The sequence below is a fragment of the Portunus trituberculatus genome, chromosome 48 (assembly GCF_017591435.1).
Source record: "Portunus trituberculatus isolate SZX2019 chromosome 48, ASM1759143v1, whole genome shotgun sequence".
NCBI classification, from domain to species: Eukaryota; Metazoa; Arthropoda; class Malacostraca; order Decapoda; family Portunidae; genus Portunus; species Portunus trituberculatus.
This window is the reverse complement of record NC_059302.1, coordinates 12,746,686-12,768,816: the sequence shown is the minus strand read 5'-3', so window position 1 is coordinate 12,768,816 and position 22,131 is coordinate 12,746,686. Positions and strand designations below refer to the sequence as shown.

The following is a 22,131-nucleotide window of genomic DNA, read 5'->3' as shown; positions in this document are numbered from 1 at the left end:
AATCTTTGTCACATCTCACTTTTTTTAACAATTTTGCATCGTCTGCAAATAGGCTCACATAACTGGACACCCCATCCACCATGTCATTTATGTAGACCGCAACATTACTGGTGCCAACACTGATCCCTGTGGGACTCCACTCTCCACCAAGCCCCATTCTGATGGTCTGTCCTTAATTAGTGTTCTCATTTCTCTTCCTACCAAAAAGTCTTCCATCCATTTTAGTAAACTGCCATGCACTCCTCCTACCATTTCAAGTTTCCAGATCAGTCTCCGGTGTGGTACCTTATCAAAGGCCTTTTTTAAATCCAGATATATTCCATCAGCCCAACCATGTGTGTGTATTTACCTAATTGTATTTACCTAATTGTAACATACGGGAAAAGAGCTATGCTCGTACTGTCCCGTCTCCATATCTACTAATGTCCAGCTTTTTCTTAAAATCATGAATATTCCTTGCGTTGACCACTTCCACGTCTAAACTATTCCATGCTTCCACCCTTCTATGAGGGAAGCTATATTTTTTCACATCTCTCCTATAAGTGGCCATTTTTAGTTTTTTCCCATGCCCTCTCGACATTCTTTCATTCCACATACACAGATCTTCCCTATCCATTTTTTCCATGCCAATCATCACTCTGTATATTGCTATCAGGTCTCCCCTTTCTCTTCTGTTTTCCAGGGTCGGAAGTTGCATTCTTTTCAGTCTGTCTTCATAAGTCAAATCTCTTAAGTCAGGCACCATTTTTGTTGCAGCCCTCTGTACTTTCTCTAGTTTCCTTATGTGTTTCTTTAAGTTCGGAGCCCACTGTATTGTTGCATATTCAAGCCTCGGTCTTATCATTGCAGTAATTATTTTCTTCATCATTTCTTCATCTAAATATACGAACGCCACTCTTATGTTCCTCAATAAGTTCAATACTTCTCCAATTATTTTGTTTATATGTCTCTCTGGCGATAGGTCATTGGTAATTGTCACCCCAAGGTCTTTTTCTTCATGACTGGTTTTATGTCTTCATTTCCTATCTTGTACATACTCCTGATTCTTCTTTCACTCTTGCCAAACTCTATTTTCTTGCATTTTGTCGTGTTGAACTCCATTTGCCATGTACAGCTCCATTTCCATATTCTGTCCAAGTCTTCCTGGAGTAGTTCGCAATCTTTGTCACATCTCACTTTTCTTAACAATTTTGCATCGTCTGCAAATAGGCTCACATAACTGGACACCCCATCCACCATGTCATTTATGTAGACCGAACATTACTGGTGCCAACACTGATCCCTGTGGAACTCCACTCTCCACCAAGCCCCATTCTGATGGTCTGTCCTTAATTATTGTTCTCATTTCTCTTCCTACCAAAAAGTCTTCCATCCATTTTAGTAAACTGCCATGCACTCCTCCTACCATTTCAAGTTTCCAGATCAGTCTCCGGTGTGGTACCTTATCAAAGGCCTTTTTTAAATCCAGATATATTCCATCAGCCCAACCATCTCTTTCCTGTATTACATCTATCACCCTCGAATAGTAACATATCAGGTTTGTCGTGCATGAACGCCCTTTTCTAAAACCAAATTGACACTCACAAAGTATGTCATTTTTCTCCAAGAAGTCTGTCCATCTATTCTTCACCACCCTCTCACACATCTTAGCTACCACACTTGTAAGTGACACTGGTCTATAGTTCAATGGGTCTCTCTTGTTACCTGATTTATAAATTGGGACAATGTTAGCTCTTTTCCAGTCTTGGGGCACTACACCTTCCCTTAATGAGGCATCAATTACTTCACAAACTTTTTCTGCCAGTTGCTCCCTGCATTCTCTTAAAATCCATCCTGATACCCCATCAGGTCCCACAGCTTTTCTCACTTCTAAACTCCCATCATATTCTTGATCTCCTCCACAGTTACTTGAAACTCCTTCATAATCCCTTTCTGTTCCATTACCAGTGGTTTGTCAAAAGCAGTCTCCTTTGTGAATACCTTCCGAAAGCATCCATTCATAGCCTCTGCCATTTCCTGGGATCCTCACTGCATACTCCATTTACTTCTAAACTTTCAATACTTTCTCTATTTTTGATGTTGTTGTTCACATGTCTGTAAAAAGCCTTGGTTGGTCTTTACATTTATCAATTATATCCTTTTCTTGTTTCTTTCTTCTTCTCTTCTAATCAACACATATTCATTTCTTGCTCTTTTGTAACTTTCCCACTGCTTAATCCGTCTTTTCCTTCTCCACCTCTTCCATGCATCCTCTTTTCTTGTTCTAGCCTTTTCACATCTATCGTTAAACCAGTCCTGTGTGTTTGTGTGTGTGTGTGTGTGTGTGTGTGTGTGTGTGTGTGTGTGTGTGTATTTACCTAGTTGTATTTACCTAGTTGTAGTTTTACAGGGCCTGGGCTTTATGCTCATGTGGCCCCATCTCCATATCTACACTTATCCAATTTTTCTTTCAAACTATGTACACTCTTTGCTGACACCATTTCCTCACTCAAACTGTTCCAAGTCTCAACACATCTTTGCAGAAACTAAATTTTTTAACATCTCTCAGACATCTTCCCTTCCTCAGTTTCTTACTATGCGATCTTGTGCTTCGAATGTCATATTCTTCTCTCAGGATTAGTTTCTCATTATCCACTTGATCCATTCCGTTAATCAATTTATAAACTTGTATCAGATCCCCTCTCTCTCTTCTCTGTTCCAGGGTTGGTAGATCCATAGCTTTTAGTCTCTCCTCATATGTCATCCTTTTAAATTCTGGAACCATTCTTGTAGCCATTTTTTGCAGTCTCTCCAATTTCCTTATGTGTTTCTTTTTATGGGGGTCCACACAACTCCTGCATATTCCAATCTAGGTCTTATTTTAGTACTTATCAATTTCTTCATCATTTCTTTGTCCATATAGTGAAATGCTAATCCAATATTCCTTAGCAAATTATATGTCTCTCTGAAAATTGTATCAATATAGCTTACCAGTTGATTGTTTTCTTCCACTGTCACTCCCAAGTCCTTTTCCTTTTTTACTTTTTCTAGTTCTACTCCATCTCCCATCTTATAGATTCCCACTGGTCATCTTTCACTCTTTCCCATTTCCATGACATGGCTTTTGTCCACAATGAATTCCATCTCCCATTTTTTACTCCATTTCCAGATCCTGTAGTATTTCACAATCCTCTTTTTGTTTAATGACTCTGCACAGTTTCGCATTGTCCGCAAACAGTTTTATGTAGCTGTTCACTCCCTCTGGCATGTCGTTTATGTACACGAGAAAAAATATTGGCGCTCCGCTGTCTACTGTTCTCCACTTGGACTTCATATCTTTAACTATCGTCCTTATTTCTCTCCCCTACAAGTAATTTTTCATCCATCTCAATGTGCTTCCTTTTAAGCCACCCTTTTCTCCCTAACTTCCATAGTAATCTTTCATGTGGCTCTTTATCAAACGCCTTTTTTAAATCTAAATAAATACAGTCAATCCATCCCTCTCTCTCTCTTGTACTTTATCAACTATTCTAGAGTAGAAACTCAATAAATTTGTTACACATGACCGACCTTTTCTATAACCAAATTGGCTATTTGATAATAATTTGTTGTCTTTCTATGTTTATCAACCTCCTCATATTGCCTCTTTCGTCTCTAAATCCAGAAAAGTCTTTATCCATATTATCCTCAGTCAATCTCCTCAGTTCTACAGGTGTTTCAATAAATCACTGATTTTCACAAGATGATGTTTGTTTTGATGTCATATGTCTGGCTGCACCACTCGGTTCCATTTCTCTCCATTTTTCCGTCAATTCAATCCAAAACTTATTTATTATGGAGACAGGAGAACCCTATGTCTCCCATCTGTACATACATCTAAGTCATGCATTTGAAGCGGTTTCCTCAGATGTCAGCAACTTTTCCACAGTGTTGTGTGTGTGTTTGTGTGTGTATTTACCTATCTGTATTTACCTATTTGTGTATTACAGGGCCCGAGCTAAGCTCTCTGTGTCCTGTCTCCTTGTCCATTCCTGTCATATCTCTCTTTCATCTGATTGACACACACTGCATCAACGACATCACTGCTCAGTTTATTCCACTTATCAATGCTACGATGCGGGAAATTGTATTTTCTCACGTCATTTAGACAGATGTCTTTTATTAGCTTTTTTCCATGTCCTCGGAGATGATTACTCATGGTCACCTTTATCAACTCTCTATCCAGTATGTCAATCTTGTTCACCAATTTATACATAGTTATCATGTCTCCTCTTGTTCTTCTCTCTTCTAATGTGGTCAGCCCCAGCTTCCTCAGTCTTTCCTCATAGTCTAACTCCCTGAGTCCTGGTACCATCCTTGTTGCCAGCCTCTGTACCCTTTCCACCTTCACATTTTTCTTCATATGCGGTGACCAGACACAAGCTGCATATTCTAACTGGGGTCTTATTAAGGTACATAATATCTTCTTCATCATTCCTTCATCTAGGTAGTGGAATGCAAGCCAATATTTTGAAGCATGTTATATGTTTTCCAAAAAAATCTTGTTAATGTGTTTCTCCGGTGACAAAGTGTTTTGCACGGTTACTCCTAAGTCTTTCTCCTCATTGGTCTCTTTAATTTTCTCATCACCCAGCCTGTAATCCCTGTTTGGTCTGTATCTACTTCTTCCCATTTTCATAACATGGGTCTTGTCTATATTAAATTCCATCTGGCACTCCTTACTCCACTCATATATTTTATCAAGATCTTCCTGTAACTTGTTACAATCTTCCACATTCTTTACTCTCCTCATAATTTTAGTATCGTCCGCAAACATGTTCATGTAACTGTCAATTCCTACTGGCATATCATTAACATAAATCAAAAACATGATGGGACCAAGCACTGACCCTTGTGGAACTCCACTGGTTACCTTTTTCCACTCGGACTTCCTTCCTCTCACCACTGTTCTCATTTCTCTTCCCACTAAGTAATTTTCCATCCATTTTGCTAGTTTATCATTTACTCCTCCAATCTTCTTTAGTTTCCACATCAGTCTTTTGTGTGGTACTTTATCAAAGGCCTTTCTCAGCAATCTTCTCTTCTATGATCTGTTGATCTATAATTTCAGCAAGGCCCAAAGTTTTCTCCCCAGACTCTTTGATTTCCTTTTCCAGACTTGCAACTTTGTAATTTACCTCCTTTCTTTCCACTTCCTGACTTTTTTTCCATTCAGCCTGCTTCTCCATCACTTTTCCTAAAGATTCTCCACATTTGTCGCAATTCACTTTAATTAACTTAACTTCCTCTTTCAGTACTGCATTTTCTGTCTTCATTTCAGCGCACTCTTTCAGCACATTGTTATGACTCTTTTCCAGTTCGCCATACTTTTCAAATAGTTTTTCAATTTTCCTTCTAATTCCAGAATTTTCTTGACATAGACGCTCTTTTCCATTGTACCTTGAAGCCTGTGAAGTCTAATTTCTCTTCGAATATCCCGCCATGTTCAGATGTAAACAGCTCCCAGATGATTTTCCAACATTACAGTTTTCACCTCCCTGGACATTCTTGCTTCTCAACAGTTCATATCCTTCATTTTTTTTTTTTTTGTAATTCATCTCTTTGCATAGTCAGTCTTCCCCACACTCAGCTCATCCATCTTTCTGAGACCACAACACATCCACACACACACACCACAATCTTTACATCCTACCTATTTACTGCTAACTCCACATTAACATTTGATTTGTCTGTGTGTCTTGTGTGTGTGTGTGTGTGTGTGTGTGTGTGTGTGTGTGTTTTACCTAATTGTATTTACCTAATTGTAACATACGGAAAAGAGCTATGCTCGTGTTGTCCCGCTCCATATCTATTAATGTCCAGCTTTTTCTTAAAATCATGAATATTCCTTGCGTTGACCACTTCCACGTCTAAACTATTCCATGCTTCCACCCTTCTATGAGGGAAGCTATATTTTTCACATCTCTCCTATAAGTGGCCATTTTAGTTTTTTCCCATGCCCTCTCGACATTCTTTCATTCCACATACACAGATCTTCCCTATCCATTTTTCCATGCCAATCATCACTCTGTATATTGCTATCAGGTCTCCCTTTCTCTTCTGTTTTCCAGGGTCGGAAGTTGCATTCTTTTCAGTCTGTCTTCATAAGTCAAATCTCTTAAGTCAGGCACCATTTTGTTGCAGCCCTCTGTACTTTCTCTAGTTTCCTTATGTGTTTCTTTAAGTTCGAGCCCACTGTATTGTTGCATATTCAAGCCTCGGTCTTATCATTGCAGTAATTATTTTCTTCATCATTTCTTCATCTAAATATACGAACGCCACTCTTATGTTCCTCAATAAGTTCAATACTTCTCCAATTATTTTGTTTATATGTCTCTGGCGATAGGTCATTGGTAATTGTCACCCCAAGGTCTTTTTCTTCATGACTGGTTTTATGTCTTCATTTCCTATCTTGTACATACTCCTGATTCTTCTTTCACTCTTGCCAAACTCTATTTTCTTGCATTTTGTCGTGTTGAACTCCATTTGCCATGTACAGCTCCATTTCCATATTCTGTCCAAGTCTTCCTGGAGTAGTTCGCAATCTTTGTCACATCTCACTTTTCTTAACAATTTTGCATCGCCTGCAAATAGGCTCACATAACTGGACACCCCATCCACCATGTCATTTATGTAGACGCGAACATTACTGGTGCCAACACTGATCCCTGTGGAACTCCACTCTCCACCAAGCCCCATTCTGATGGTCTGTCCTTAATTATTGTTCTCATTTCTCTTCCTACCAAAAGTCTTCCATCCATTTTAGTAAACTGCCATGCACTCCTCCTACCATTTCAAGTTTCCAGATCAGTCTCCGGTGTGGTACCTTATCAAAGGCCTTTTTTAAATCCAGATATATTCCATCAGCCCAACCATCTCTTTCCTGTATTACATCTATCACCCTCGAATAGTAACATATCAGGTTTGTCGTGCATGAACGCCCTTTTCTAAAACCAAATTGACACTCACAAAGTATGTCATTTTTCTCCAAGAAGTCTGTCCATCTATTCTTCACCACCCTCTCACACATCTTAGCTACCACACTTGTAAGTGACACTGGTCTATAGTTCAATGGGTCTCTCTTGTTACCTGATTTATAGATTGGGACAATGTTAGCTCTTTTCCAGTCTTGGGGCACTACACCTTCCCTTAATGAGGCATCAATTACTTCACAAACTTTTTCTGCCAGTTGCTCCTGCATTCTCTTAAAATCCATCCTGATACCCCATCAGGTCCCACAGCTTTTCTCACTTCTAAACTCCCCATCATATTCTTGATCTCCTCCACAGTTACTTGAAACTCCTTCATAATCCCTTTCTGTTCCATTACCAGTGGTTTGTCAAAAGCAGTCTCCTTTGTGAATACCTTCCGAAAGCATCCATTCATAGCCTCTGCCATTTCCTGGGATCTTCACTGCATACTCCATTTACTTCTAAACTTTCAATACTTTCTCTATTTTTGATGTTGTTGTTCACATGTCTGTAAAAAGCCTTGGTTGGTCTTTACATTTATCAATTATATCCTTTTCTTGTTTCTTTCTTTCTTCTCTTCTAATCAACACATATTCATTTCTTGCTCTTTTGTAACTTTCCCACTGCTTAATCCGTCTTTTCCTTCTCCACCTCTTCCATGCATCCTCTTTTCTTGTTCTAGCCTTTTCACATCTATCGTTAAACCAGTCCTGCTTTCCAACTTCTCTATGTTGTCTTATTGGTACAAATTTTTCTCACCTTCTTTGTATATTTTTATAAATTCCTTCCACTTTTCATTTGCTCCTTAGCACTCTTGAATTTCATCCAATTTGTCTCTTGAAAGAATTTCTTTAGGTTTCCAAAATCTGTCTTGGCATAATTCCATCTTCCCACTTTATATTCTTCATTTCTTCTAGATTTCTCTTCATCTATCACCTTGAACTCCAAAACTGCATGATCACTCTTTGCTAAAGGGCACTCCACCCTCATCTCCTCAATGACCATTGGCTCTGTACTAAAGACCAAGTCCAGTCTTGACGATGCTCCTCTCCTCCAAACCTAGTATCTTCTTTGACCCACTGAGTTAACACATTTTCCATTGCCAGTGTCAATAGTGTATTTCCCATGTTGTCTCTGATCCTTCCATTGACCAGTCCTCCCAACACACCTCTTTACAATTAAAATCTCCCATCATTATAGTTCGTTCACAGCCACCCAACATTTCTTCCAGACATGTTCCTGTATCACTTATCATTTCTTCATATTCCTGTACTGACCATGCATTTGTCTTAGGTGGTACGTACACCACTATGTAGTGCCTCTTTTTCCTTCATTAGTTTCTGCTCTGATCTTTAGCACTTCTGCCTTTCCCATACCTTCTTTCACTTGATCCACCTTTATATCTTTTTAACCAGCAACATCACTCCTCCTCCCATCTTACCTACTCTATTTCTTTTCCAAACATTATATTTCCTTCTCCAACCATCATCAGGTCTTCTCCTCTCTCAGTTTTGTTTCAGTAAGACCCACAATATCTGGGTTCTTGTCCCTCAAGTAATCGTTGAGTTCTAAAATCCCCGATATCACTCCATTTATGTTGGAATACATTACATTCCGCTCATACGTAAGTTTCTTTAGTCCTTTCTTGCTGTACTTTTCTGGGTTATGAACCACTTCCTCAGTCTCATATCCAAGATTCTCCAGAAAAACTCTTTCTTCTCCTCTTCTGTCCTCTCTTCATTTTTTTTCAAAGCCTCCTTTCTCAACTCATTTAACATTGTGTGTGTGTGTGTGTGTATTTACCTAGTTATGTTGTACAGGGTTCAAGCCGGGCTCATAGTGTCCGGTCTCCATGTCTCCATTTATCCAATTTTTCTTAGTTATGCACATTATGTGCTGTAACAACTTCATTATTCAATGCATTCCACTTCACCATTGTGTGAAAAACTGTATTTTCCAATATCCTTCACACTGCCTCATCCTGATCTTCTTTACATGTCCTCTTGTCCTTCCATCTTCTTCTGTCACCAGCAAAAGGTCTTCCTTGTCTATTTTTTCAATGCCATTGATTATCTTGTACATTGTTATTAGGTCCCCTCTTTCTCTTCTATCTTGTAAGGTTGATAGTTCCATTTCCTTCTGTTGTTCTTCATATGTTAGGACCATTAGTTCTGGCATAATATTTGTAGCAATCTTCTGTATCCTTTTATAATCTTTTTATATCCTTTTTAGACCTCAGAGACCACACCAATGCTGCATATTCCAGCTTTGGACGTATCCTGCTTGTGATGATTTTTTTCATCCTATCTTTGTCCATATATTGAAATGCCACTCTTATATTAGTCAACATTTTATATGATAATCCAAATATCTTGCTTTTGTGTTTCTCAGGGCTCAGATTTTCCTGTATAATCACTCCAAGATTTTTTCCCACTTTAGTCTTCATTATTTGTGCCTCTCCCATCGAATAGTTTCATACCGGTCTTCTTTTGCTCTTTTCTTGGCATTAATCTCCAATCTCCAATTCTTGCTTCACTCATACATCTTGTTTATATCTTCCTGTAACAGCAGACAGTCTTCCTTGGTTTTTATAACTCTCAGCAGCTTTGCATTATCAGCAAATAAGTTAATATAAATGTTTACCCCAGTGTGAATGTCATTTACATAAATCTGAAACATAATGGGTTCTAACACTGACCCTCGTGGCACTTCACTTGTTACTTTATCCCAAGATCAGTATGTATCTCTGATCACAGATCTCTCTCCCTATCCTTCAAATAATCTCTTGTCCATTCTAGCAAAGTTCCTCGCAGTCTTTCTATGGTCTCTAGTTTCCAAAGTAGTCTTCCATGAGGGACTTTATCAAAAGATTTTTTTGTATCCAGGTAAACTATGTCCACCCTTCCGTCTCTGTTTTCCAGTCCTGCAATAACTCGTGTAGAAGCTTAATAAGTTTGATACACATGACTGCCCTGTTCTGTACCCAAATTGTCTGTTCAATATGACTTGTTCCTCTTCTAGATGTTTAACCCATTTTTCTTTGATAATTATTTCACACAACTTCTCCAAAACACTTGTAAGCAACACTGGTCTGTAGTTTAGTGGTTCAGTTGCCTTTTCACCTTTAAATATCAGTATTACATTGGCTCTCTTCCATTCTAGTGGAACTTTCCCTTCATTTATTGAACTTGTAATTATTTCCCAAATTGGATACAGTAGTTGCTCTTTACATTTTTACACCTAGCATGATATACCATCTGGCCCATTGCTTTTCTGACATCCAACTTATCCAATAATCTTTCAGTATCCTTGTGCACTGTGATTTCTTGTGATTCTTGGCAATGCAATTTCCTATTAGGTTCTGTGAAATCTTCTTCTGCAGTGAACACTGTTTTGAAACTCTCATTCATTATTTCATACATTTCCTTCTCTGTTTGGTATGTCTTCCCTCCTTTGATTATTTTTTTCTATTGTTTCCTTGTTCTTCGTTTTGCCATTTATAATCTTGTTGAAAAATTTGGGCTCATCTTTGCTTTTATTCACCACATCTTTCTCAAAGTTTCTTTCTTCCTCTCTCCTTACTGTAATATATTCATTTCTCGCATCCTTGTACTGCTGTCTGTTATTGTCATTTCTCTGTTTTATGAGTTTCTTCCAAGCTTTATCTTTTGACTTTTTAGTTTATATGCATCTAGCATTGTACCAATCGTGTATTTTTTTCTTAACTCTATAAACAGGTACATATATTTTTTTACTCCTTCATTATATTTATGTAAGAATGTCATATTTCGCTTGTATTGTCTTTCCGTGCATAATGTTTCTCCATTTAATATCAGCAATAAAGATCTTAATTTTTCAAAATCAACTTTTGCATAATTTAATCTCTCTCCTTTGTAGTCATCTCTGTATCTTATCCCATTCTCCTCCCGTATTTACATCTCTAATGTCACATGATCACTTCTTTCCATTGGACTAAGGTTGTATTTTATGATTGGAGGGGGCTCTGGTTTCATTGTGAATACTAGGTCAAGCAAAATGGTTCTTCTTCCCCCCTGTATCTTGCTGACTCCTCCACCCACTGAGCCATTATATTAATCATAGTCAACTGTAACACATCTTTGCTCCCCTGTCCAGCATTATCCATTACTTCCATCTCTCTCTCCAGTTTACTTTTTTTTACAGTTAAAGTCTCCAACTAAAAGTTTTCTTCCATCTTATCATGTTATCTAGGCACTTAATCACGTCTCTTTGCATATCTTTATGTTCTTCAGTTCCCCATGTATTTGTCTTAGATGGCACATATGTAACTATGATTTTTCTCCTCTGCAATTCCTCTGTTTTGATTGTTACTCCCATTACTTCCACTTTGTCCTTGCCATATTGCACATCCTCCACACATATATTATCATGAACCATTATTAGCACTTCTCCTCCTTTATCCTTCATGTCTCTCCTCCAGCTATTATATCCCTCCTTTTTAAAGTTAACGTGGATCTCCTCTCTTAGTTTTGTTTCAATGATGCACATTACATCTGTTTTTCTCTTTCAAATAATCTCTAGCCTCCAAGATGCTGGATAAGTCACTCTTAGTTTCTTGCCTCTTCCACGATCCCCTCTTTCTTCCGTAGGTACCACTTCTTTAGTCTCATATCTAGAACTGTCCAGTAAAAATTTTTTCTCGATCTCCATCCTTTTCTCGTTTTTTTTCCTTGGCTTCATTTCTTAGCACTTTTTCCGTTTCCCTCTTCTCTAGGTTCATATCTCTTTTTATCCATATATCTTTATTTTCAGTATCATCGGCCAGCTTCCCTTTCCTAGCCATAATTTCCTCTGCCACCACTTGGGATCTCATTCTCACTTTCACTGGTTTCCTACCCCATTCACTGTATCTTCCTAAGCTGATCACTTCTTCCACCTCCTGGTCCAGTTCTTGCATGCCATCTTGAACTTGTTTGATAATAGTTTTGGCCAATTGTCTTTCTTCACATTCTCTTGTTAACTTGTTTGATTTTTATTTATTTATTATTTTTTTTTTTTCCTTTTCATCCCAAAAATCTTGAAACTTTTCCTCTTATCCACCATATCTCGCACAAGATCTTCTTTCTCTTTTATTAATTGTATTACAGTGACTTTAGTTTTTCCTGAATTTCTCTTTACTACCTCTGAAAATTTAACTTTTTCTTCTTCCTGCTCTTGTTTCCATGCATTTCATAGTTCCTTCAGCTTGTGTTCACTCAATCCACCTTCCACCCTGTCCACAATCCTATCCTGTACTTTTACCTGTAAGCTCCTTAAGGAGTTTTTGTAGTCTTGACGTGTGGCTTTTAGTACATCATTTTGTTTTTTTATTTCTTGTATTGCCTCCTTTAATCCCTGATTGATTGCACTGACCTTCTCACATTCTACTAACCTCAATTTCAGCTCTGTGTTTTCCATTGTCAGTCTGTCCTGTTTGCCCATTAGATTTGATATCACTTCCTTCATGTACCTTAACTCCCTTTCTACGTTGATCAACCTCCTCATACTACCTCTTTTGTCCCTAAATCCAGAAAAACCCTTGTCCATAATATTCTCAGTCAGTCTCCTTTGTCCAACAGGTGTTTCAATGTACAGTTGGTTTTCACACGATGGCGTATGTTTTGATTCCGTCATACGTCTGGCAGCACTACGGTACCATCTCTCTCTCCTTTTTTTTTTCCGTTTATATGATCCAAAGCTTATTTATCATGGATACAGGAGAACCAATGGCCCCCTCCCCCCCTGAACATACATTTAGGTCAGGCTCCAACTCATGTTGCAGCTTTTCCCTGTGAGTTGCCCTGAGATGTCTTGTCGGTACGGTATCTTGTGTGTATTTACCTAGTTGTAGTTTTACAGGGCCTGAGTTTTACGTTCGTGTGGCCCCGTCTCCATATCTACACTTATCCAATTTTTCTTTAAAAATATGCACACTCGTTGCTGACACCACTTCTTCACTCAAACTGTTCCATGTCTCAACACATCTTTGCAGGAAACTATATTTTTTAACATCTCTCAGACATCTTCCCTTCCTAAATTTTTTACTATGCGATCTTGTGCTTCAAATGTCATAATCCTCTCTCAGGATCAGTTTCTCACTATCCACTTGATCCATTCCGTTAATCAATTTATAAACTTGTATCAGATCCCCTCTCCCTTCTCTGTTCCACAGTTGGTAGATCCATAGCCTTTAGTCTCTCCTCATATGTCATCCCTTCAAATTCTGGAACCATTCATGTAGCCAATCTTTTGTAATCTCTCCAACTTCCTTATGTGTTTCTTTTTGTGGGGGTCCACACAACTCCTGCATATTCCAATCTGGGTCTTATTATAGTACAGATAACTCTCAATTTACGTGATAGATGCGTTCCAAGAGGCATCGCGTATATCAAAATTTGCGTAAAACAAACATGTAATTCTCATAAGAAACAATAGAAAATAGGGGGTATGTGGTCAAAAAAAATTCTTACAAAATACTCTATTTATTTGACTAAATTAACATGTTTTTATTATTTACCATTCTAAATACTAGAAGTGTATTTAAAGTAAAGGGAAATGCAAGAAATAATAAGAGAAAGGAAAAAATAGTAAGAGAAAACAACAAAACAAAGAATACGTAAACACAACACTCACTACATCACTGCCTTCACCACTCACACCACAGTCAGTCACCATCTTCCTCTGAGCTTTTCCATTGGGCTAAATTAACATGTTTTTATTATTTACCATTCTAAATACAGTAAGTCCTCGTTATACAGTAAATATGTGTTCCTGGAAACCTTACCGTAAATCAAAATTAACGAAGTACATGAGACTTACCGCAGGTCAGTTGAGATGTGCTTCGAATTTTACAAAGCAGATCACGTCTGCCGAAGGAGAGCTTTCACATGAGACACACCGCGCTGCTGCACCCACCAGACTTTAAAGAGTACGACACCCACATGAAACACTCTAGAACTCACCCCTCATACATGGGAAGTTCAGAGGACACAGCAGTGTAGGGAGGGAGTGGAGGGCATGTGAAAGCTCTCCTTCGGCAGACGTGATCCGCTTCATAAAATTTGAAGCACATCTCAACTGACCTGCGGTAAGTCTCATGTACTTCATTAATTTTTCATCACGAATCACTTGTCTGCCGAAGCAAGCATTCACATGAGATTTTGAAGCCATGTGGGTTTGTAATTAAATAACTGAGTTTAAACAATAAAGGAAACTAAAAAGAGAAATTTATCAAATTTAATAAACACAGGAAATAATTCAACTTTTTGTGCCATACATTCTAACCTACATTAGAACAGCTTCCTGAAATGTATCACAACTTGAGACAATTTCTTTGTCATAATATTTAGCAAAGGTGGTTTCTCTTGACCACCCAGCCTTCGCCATGATGTGCGTAATGGGCACATTCATGGCTTTGGATGCCGCAGCAGACTGAACACTACCAGCTGAATACTTAGCTGTGTCTATGCCAGATAAATGAAATACCAACCTGATCCAATGGGCAATGGTGTCCGGGGACACCTTCTTATGGGGCTTGATAAAACTAATAAGTAGGCTTTCACTGCCATTCTCAACGCCACGTAGTCGTTCAGTCTGCGCAATATAGAACTTCAATGTTTCACAGACACAAAGCCTACTATCACTTGAGTAAGCATGGAAAGTAACAATTCTGACATTGAAGGCAGGCCTACATTGTTTAATGTTTCCTTTTAACAAAACTGAAATAGAGTCCTTCTTAATTTGGATGCCACTCAACAACAATAGGTGCAACGTTTGCATCCGAGCAGCTTGCGTGAGTGCCATTAACATGACAAGTTTAAACATTAAGTCCTTTAGTGAAAGAGAAGATAATGGATCCATGGTTCTCAGGTGCTGGAGCACTGGCTGGACATCCCAGGTCTCTGCAAATCTGGGTAAAGGTGGCCTTAAGTTAAAAACTCCTCTCAACAACCTGTTAACAAGCGGATGGTTACCAGCTCGACAACCATCCACTACTATTCCCAGAGGAAAGAGCCCCCCTAGCTGTATTAACAAAATCATAGCCCACTCCTTTATGGAAGGTATCAGACAAAAAATTGACAATATCAGCTACAGAGGGATTAAAGGGATTGATGCATTTCCTACCGCAAAACTGTAGCCACCTAGTAATGTGTGGCCGATACTGCTTTGCGGTTGCAGGTCTCCACGAGGCCATGATGATGTCTGTGCCTGCCAAAGATACTCCGCGCTCTCGCAAGTGTTCCCGGACAAGAGGCAGGCCAGCAGCCTTGTGTGAGTCATGATGGTGTGTTCCTCCAGTATTGATGGCTGACGCAGTACATTCCCTCTCCTCGGTATCAGAAGTGGCTCCCTGATGAACATCTTGATTAACACACCCATCCATGGTTGTGACGGCCAGAGTGGCACAATCATCCATCCTCGTGCCATCTCTGCCCGAATTTTCTGGAGGCATCTTGTGATTAAAGCAAATGGGGGAAAAGCGTAAATTAACTCAAACTGTGACCAATTAATTGAAAATGCATAAAAAGATTCAGCTTCTGGGTCAGGTAGCCACGAACAAAAGTGAGGCACCTGTTTGTTGAGCCTGGATGCAAAAAGATCAATACTTGGAATCCCAAATCTTTTGCAAAGTTCTTGAAAGATGTCCTCATTTAATTTCCATTCATGCCTTTCATTGAACTTCCTGGATGCAGCGTCAGCCAAGAGATTAACTGCACCTGGCACATGAGAACATGTAATCTAAGCCTCATTCTTCACACACCAATTTAAAATTTGTAAACTAATGTCATTACACACAGCAGATCTCGTGCCACCCATTTCACTGACATAGTGAACAGCTGTCATGTTGTCACAAAACACCCGAATATGTTTGCCTTTGATATAACTTGTAAATGACTGCAATGTCAAAAATATGGCTGTAAGTTCTTTGGCATTAATATGCAAATCCAATTCTAGAAAGGTCCACCTTCCATTAATCTGTTTTCCATTCAGAGAGCCTCCCCAACCTAAGTTTGAGGCATCAGTATACAGGTCTAATTCCGTGCCACTCCGAAAGATTCTTCTGTTTTGTATTGTAATGTTGTTCAATCACCAAAAGAGATCTGTTTTCATGTCATCAGTGATGTCCATCCATTTATTAAAGTTCCCTTTAACTTTTTTCGGTGCAGAAATCTTTGCAGATTCTAATTTCCTATAATGAAGTTTACCCATCTCAACAGCAGGAATGGCAGCAACTAGCAAACCTATTACTCGGGCCACATCCGTCTCGCCATCACCATGCGAACAGTTGTGTTCATGCCGCCTAGAACTTCTAGAACGTTCCCGCTGAGAAGAACCACTACGAGAACTGCTGGAGCCCTTGCTGGAGTGCTTACGGGATGAGGAAGCCTTCGAATGTGAACTGGCATGTCCAGAACCGTCTTCCACGCCCGAAAGTTGAGAATCGAGCAAACCAGAAGTCAAAGACATGATGACAGCAGCAGGCAGAAGAGGAGGCTGGTCAACATCAAGAGCCGTAAGCTCCAAAAAATGCACCAATTGGGCATGCACCCGCTCCTAAACGGATTACGGGTGTAGAATCAGTCAGCTCCTAAACGGATAACAGACTGCGGCCAGCCTTTCCGCTCTGAAATGGATAACGGGAAGAAGGCTGCCAGGCTTGATCGCCGGAACAACAAGGGACGTCTGGTTAGCGTGACAACAACGAAGCAACTGGTGGGTGCAGCAGCGCGGTGTGTCTCATGTGAATGCTTGCTTCGGCAGACAAGTGATTCGTGATGTAAAATTACTGTATACTGAACCCATTATAAGATGTAATAATAGGGAATGCGTTCCAGCACGTCAAAAGTCACCCCTACAGAAATGAAAATACATGAAAATCGTCATAAAAAAAAAATGTAAAGTATTGCACAAAAGAAATAAACAAAATTTTTTTATTTACCTTTCATTCGTCATGTATTCTATCAGATGATGTCCCTCCCAAGGCTAAAGGACAATAGGGATTTCAGCCCTTACTCATCTTCCGTTGAGTGTGCAAACGAGGATAAGACGTCGTCGTCTGCACTGTTGGACGATGTGGAAGGGTCGGCTGTAGCATGGTCAGCACATTTCACTGGTTTGAAGAAAGAGGATATGGAGGAAGGGCAAGCTGTAGCAGAGGCGGCATGTTTCACTGGTTTGAAGAAAGAGGATATGGAGGAAGGACCAGCTGTAGAACCGTCAGCAGCGGATGTGGAAGGGCCAGCTGTAGCAGGGTCGGCAGGTGTGACAGGGACGGCATGTCTGATTGGCTTGAAGAACGAGTAGATGGAGGACTGTTTGGTTTTCTTGTTTTATCATCATAGATTTCTTGATAAATCTTGACACTTTTCTCTACGTCATGAGCCACTTTGCTACTCCTGGCAGGATTTGGGTCACATTCCTTCAGGGTTTCCAGAGCTTTCTTGATACCATTGAGACATTCTCTTAAGAGTTTTGATGTCCAGGCCACGCACAGGTCCTTCTTCCTCGTCTCTCTCTTTTTCTGTCTCCTGTGATGCCTTGTCTTGCTCTATAAGTTTATTTGAGAGAGATTCAGCTTGGCTTTCCAAAAGATCTTGAACATCATCATCATCAACTTCATCGAAGCCAGCCCTATGGCACAGATTTACTGTTATTTCTGATCGCACTGATGTCGTCTTCAGCGAAGCCTGGGAAGTCATGCTCGCATTCTGGCCATACTTTATTTCACGCCAAGTTCATGGTAGACGTCTTCACTTTGTCCCAAGATGACTTGATGTTATCTAAGGTGTGCTTGATGTTATACGACTTCCACCATTCACTGATAGTGGGCTTGCCAGGCCCATCTGTGCCCTTTATCAGTTGCTGCATGGTTTGCCTCTGGTAGTAGGTTTTTAGTGTTTGCCATAATTATTATGAATATATTTGTGCTTACAATAGACCCTTTAATATTCCATTTATTCATCTAATTAGTAATGCATGTAAGTAATATCTAATGCAGTTAAAAAAAAAAAAGGATGGGGTGGGGAAGAGATAACAAGCTCCAAGGGTGGTCAAGTTGAAGTCAGTACTATGAGTGGCAGGGTGGTGTGGATGACGTTATCACCCCTGCTACCCCACGCTGGGCCCTCTCAAATGACATAAGCGGATACCGTATCTGTGAATTTTTCTTACCGTATATCAATTTGAGGGTAGTGATTTCCAAATACCGTAACTGTGAATTTACCGGATAAAGAACTACCATATAACAAGGACTTACTGTACTAGAAGTGTATTTAAAGTAAAGGGAAAAGCAAGAAATAATAAGAGAAAGCAAAAAATAATAAGAAAAAACAACAAAACAAAGAATACATAAACACAACACTCACTGCGTCACTGCCTTCACCACTCACACCACAGTCAGTCACCATCTCCCTCTGAGCTTTACCACTTTATTAAAAATCTACTTTTCAAAAATAACCCCGCATGAAGAAGAAGATGAAAGACATTTTGGGGCCATCTTGGTGAATTGTAGGCAGATTGAAGAGATTCCGTCTGTATTCAGTGCTGGCAGACTGCAAATGAGGCACGAGAAGAGCGGAGCTCCCACCTATTTGCCAGCTACAGAACTCTATGGCGTGCATTTTGAAATTGTGTCTGGTGCTCAGTTTGAAAATGCGGTTGGGCCAAATCGCGTATAAGCAAACCGATAGCGCAAATTAAATTAATTATAATATTTTTTCAGTCGCGTTATAACAAGAACGTGTAAATTAAACACACATAAATCGAGAGTTACCTGTACTTATCAATTTCTTCATAATTTCTTTGTCCATGTAGTGAAATGCTAATCCAATATTCCTTAGTAAATTATGTCTCTCAGAAAATTTTATCTATATTGCATACCGGTTGATTGTTTTCTTCCATTGTCACTCCTGAGTCCTTTTCCCTTTTTGTACTTTCTTCAATTCTTCTCCATCTCCCATCTTATAGATTCCCACTGGTCATCTTTCACTCTTTCCCATTTCCATGACATGGCTTTTGTCCACATTGAATTCCATCTCCCACTTCTTACTTCATTTCCAGATCTTATTTAGGTCTTCCTACAGTATTTTACAATCCCCTGTATTTACCTAGTTGTAGTTTTACAGGGCCTGGGCTATAAGCTTGTTTGGCCCAGTTTCCATATCTACACTTATCCAATTTTTCTTTAATACTATAATATGCACACTCTTTGCTGACACCACTTCCTCACTCAAACTGTTCCAAGTTTCAACACATCTTTGCGGGAAACTATATTTTTTAACATCTCTCAGACATCTTCCCTTCCTCAGTGTGTGTGTGTATTTACCTATTTGTAGTTTTACAGGGCCTGGGCTTTATGCTCGTGTGGCCCTGTCTCCATATCTACACTTATCCAATCTTTAAAAGTATGCACACTCGTTGCAGACACTACTTCTTTATTTAAACTGTTCCACGTCTCAATACATCTCTGCGGGAAACTATATTTTTTAATAGCTCTCGGACATCTTCCTTTTCTCAGCTTTTTACTATGCGATCTTGTGCTTCGGATGTCATATTCTTCTCTCAGGATCAGGTTCTCATTATCCACTTGGTCCATTCCGTTGATCAATTTATAAACTTGTATCAGGTCTCCTCTCTCCCTTCTTTGTTCCAGGGTTGGTAGATCCATAACCTTTAGTCTCTCCTCATATGTCATCCCTTCAAATTCTGGAACCATTCTTGTAGCTATTTTTTGTAGCCTCTCCAATTTCCTTATGTGTTTCTTTTTATGAGGGGTCCACACTACTCCTGCATATTCCAATCTGGGTCTTATTATAGTACTTATCAATTTCTTCATAATTTCTTTGTCCATGTAGTGAAATACTACTCCAATATTCCTTAGCAAATTATATGTTTCTCTAAAAATTCTATCAATATAGCTTACTGGTTGATTGTTTTCTTCCATCGTCACTCCTAAGTCCTTTTCCTTTTTAACTTTCTCCAGTTCTACTCCATCTCCCATCTTATAGATTTCCACAGGTCATCTTTCACTCTTTCCCATTTCCATGACATGGCTTTTGTTCACATTGAATTCCATTTCCCACTTTTTACTCCATTCCGAGATCTTATTTAGGTCTTCTTGCAGTATTTCACAATCCTCTTTTTGCTTTATAACTCTGCACAGTTTCGTATCATCTGCAAACAGATTTATGTAGCTGTTCACTCCTTCTGGCATGTCATTAATATAAATGAGGAAAAGTATTGGTGCCAATACTGACCCCTGCGGCACTCTGCTTTCTACTGCTCTCCATTTGGACTTCATATCTTTAACTACCGTCCTTATTTCTCTCCCTCTCAAATAATTTTCTATCCATCTCAATGTGCTTCCTTTTAAGCCACCCTTCTCCTCTAACTTCCATAGTAATCTTGCATGTGGCACTTTGTCAAACGCCTTTTTTAAATCCAAATAAATACAGTCAACCCATCCCTCTCTCCCTTGTACTCTATCAACTATTCTAGAATAGAAACTCAATAAATTAGTTACACACGACCGTCTTTTTCTAAAACCAAATTGGCTATTTGATATTAGTTTGTTGTCTTCAAGGAACTCAATTCATTGTTTCTGTGTGTGTGTTACAGTTGCACCAAGAAAAAACTGCTTTAGCCATTGAAAGGTTGATTCAGAGAGAGAGAGAGAGACTGAGTGAACAAGAGAAAAATTAGCTAAGTTATTGCTCGCATGCCTATCCAGTATATGCTACCCAAGTGTTTTCTGAAACTGGCATGAAATGGTCGAAGTTCCTAAGGCTCTGCAGCATTCCGTATGAAATGAAGGTTGCATCACATTTGGCTTCAGCCATCGTAATGAAGCTGTCAAAATTAGATAGGGCTTATGTATTGCTGCAACCTTGTTCAACATGGTTGAGAGGAGGGCCGATGGTGGTACATATGTAGTTATTAGACAAGGGTAGAGGATACTGGGAAACATCATCTTACATTGTCATGCAGGCACCATTCAGAGGTGGCACACAACTTTGTAACTCTTCAGCTTTCAAGGAAACCAAGTTACTTGCACAAGAGGTTTTTACTCTCTTTAAGATCAGTAGTCAGGACCCCACTGTACTGTTTATGGATTGGATTTTTATCAACATAAAGAAATTTATTTAAGAGACCTTAATTTACCTTCATTTCCAACAGGTTTATTAGTCCAACAGTTTTGATCTCATGGAAATTTAATTAACATGAAGTTACTTGAAATGAAACTGTCAAAATCTATTGGTGGTTCAGGTAAGCGAGGATACCCAGCTGCAGAAAGTGGAGGAGGCTCAGCAGGCAGCACTGGCGGTCCTGAGAGACAGAGAGGAACGTCAGCACCACCACCACCAGATGGAGGCCCGCCACCGCCGCAGGAGGCACCAGGAGGAAATGAGGAGGCTGGAGGATGTGGGTAAAGTGTGTAGTATACTGACTATTCAGTCTTGTATTGCTATGTTTAATTATTTATTTTATTTTGTTTGATTTTGTTTTAGATTATTTATTTACTTGTTTATTAATTTATTTATTCATTTATTTATGTATTTGACTCTTAACTATTTCAAGTTTATTACCAAAGTTTCAACTCAGATCATTTTAATTTCTTCAATTTCTTTCATTCTTTTTAGTTTAAAAAAGTGTAGCTTGTCATAGACAAACTTCTGTAGAGATTATGAATTTCTTTAGAACTACCTTTGTTTGTAAACCCATGAGCAATAAAGAGCTGTTTAGGAGTTGTGATTTTAAGGTTGTTTCTTAGTGTTCAAATTATAAGGTATCTTGATAGTTTTCTCTAGGGTTAATTTGTATGTTATTTTGTTTCTTACTTCTCAGGAATCATCAGGAAAAATGACAAACCAAAACAAGAAAGAGGAAAGTGAGACACTTCCACAAGAGAATCTAGAAGGAGAGGAAGAGGTGAAGGCAATGAGAAAACTAGTTTTGGCTGCCAAGTGCCATGCCATCAGAGAAGCACAGATAATAGAAAAGAGGCACATCAGGCAAGTAATAGTATTTGTATTGCCATATTTCCTTGAATTTAGATCAATCTTAAGTATAAGTTGGTTCCAGGTTTCTCTCCAGGAAATTAGTACAGTAACTTATAGTATACTTT

The 22,131-nt window shown here is 39.1% G+C and overlaps 1 protein-coding gene across 1 annotated transcript in view; it reads left to right on the top strand.

The window, feature by feature from the left end:
• The window catches only part of LOC123498861 (cilia- and flagella-associated protein 45-like), a 65,592-nt gene that overhangs the window by 16,833 nt on the left and 26,628 nt on the right, over positions 1 to 22,131 (top strand). Inside the window, 2 exon segments of the mRNA XM_045246341.1 lie at positions 21,273 to 21,428; positions 21,852 to 22,018. Of these exon segments, the coding sequence (XP_045102276.1) occupies positions 21,273 to 21,428; positions 21,852 to 22,018 (323 nt within the window).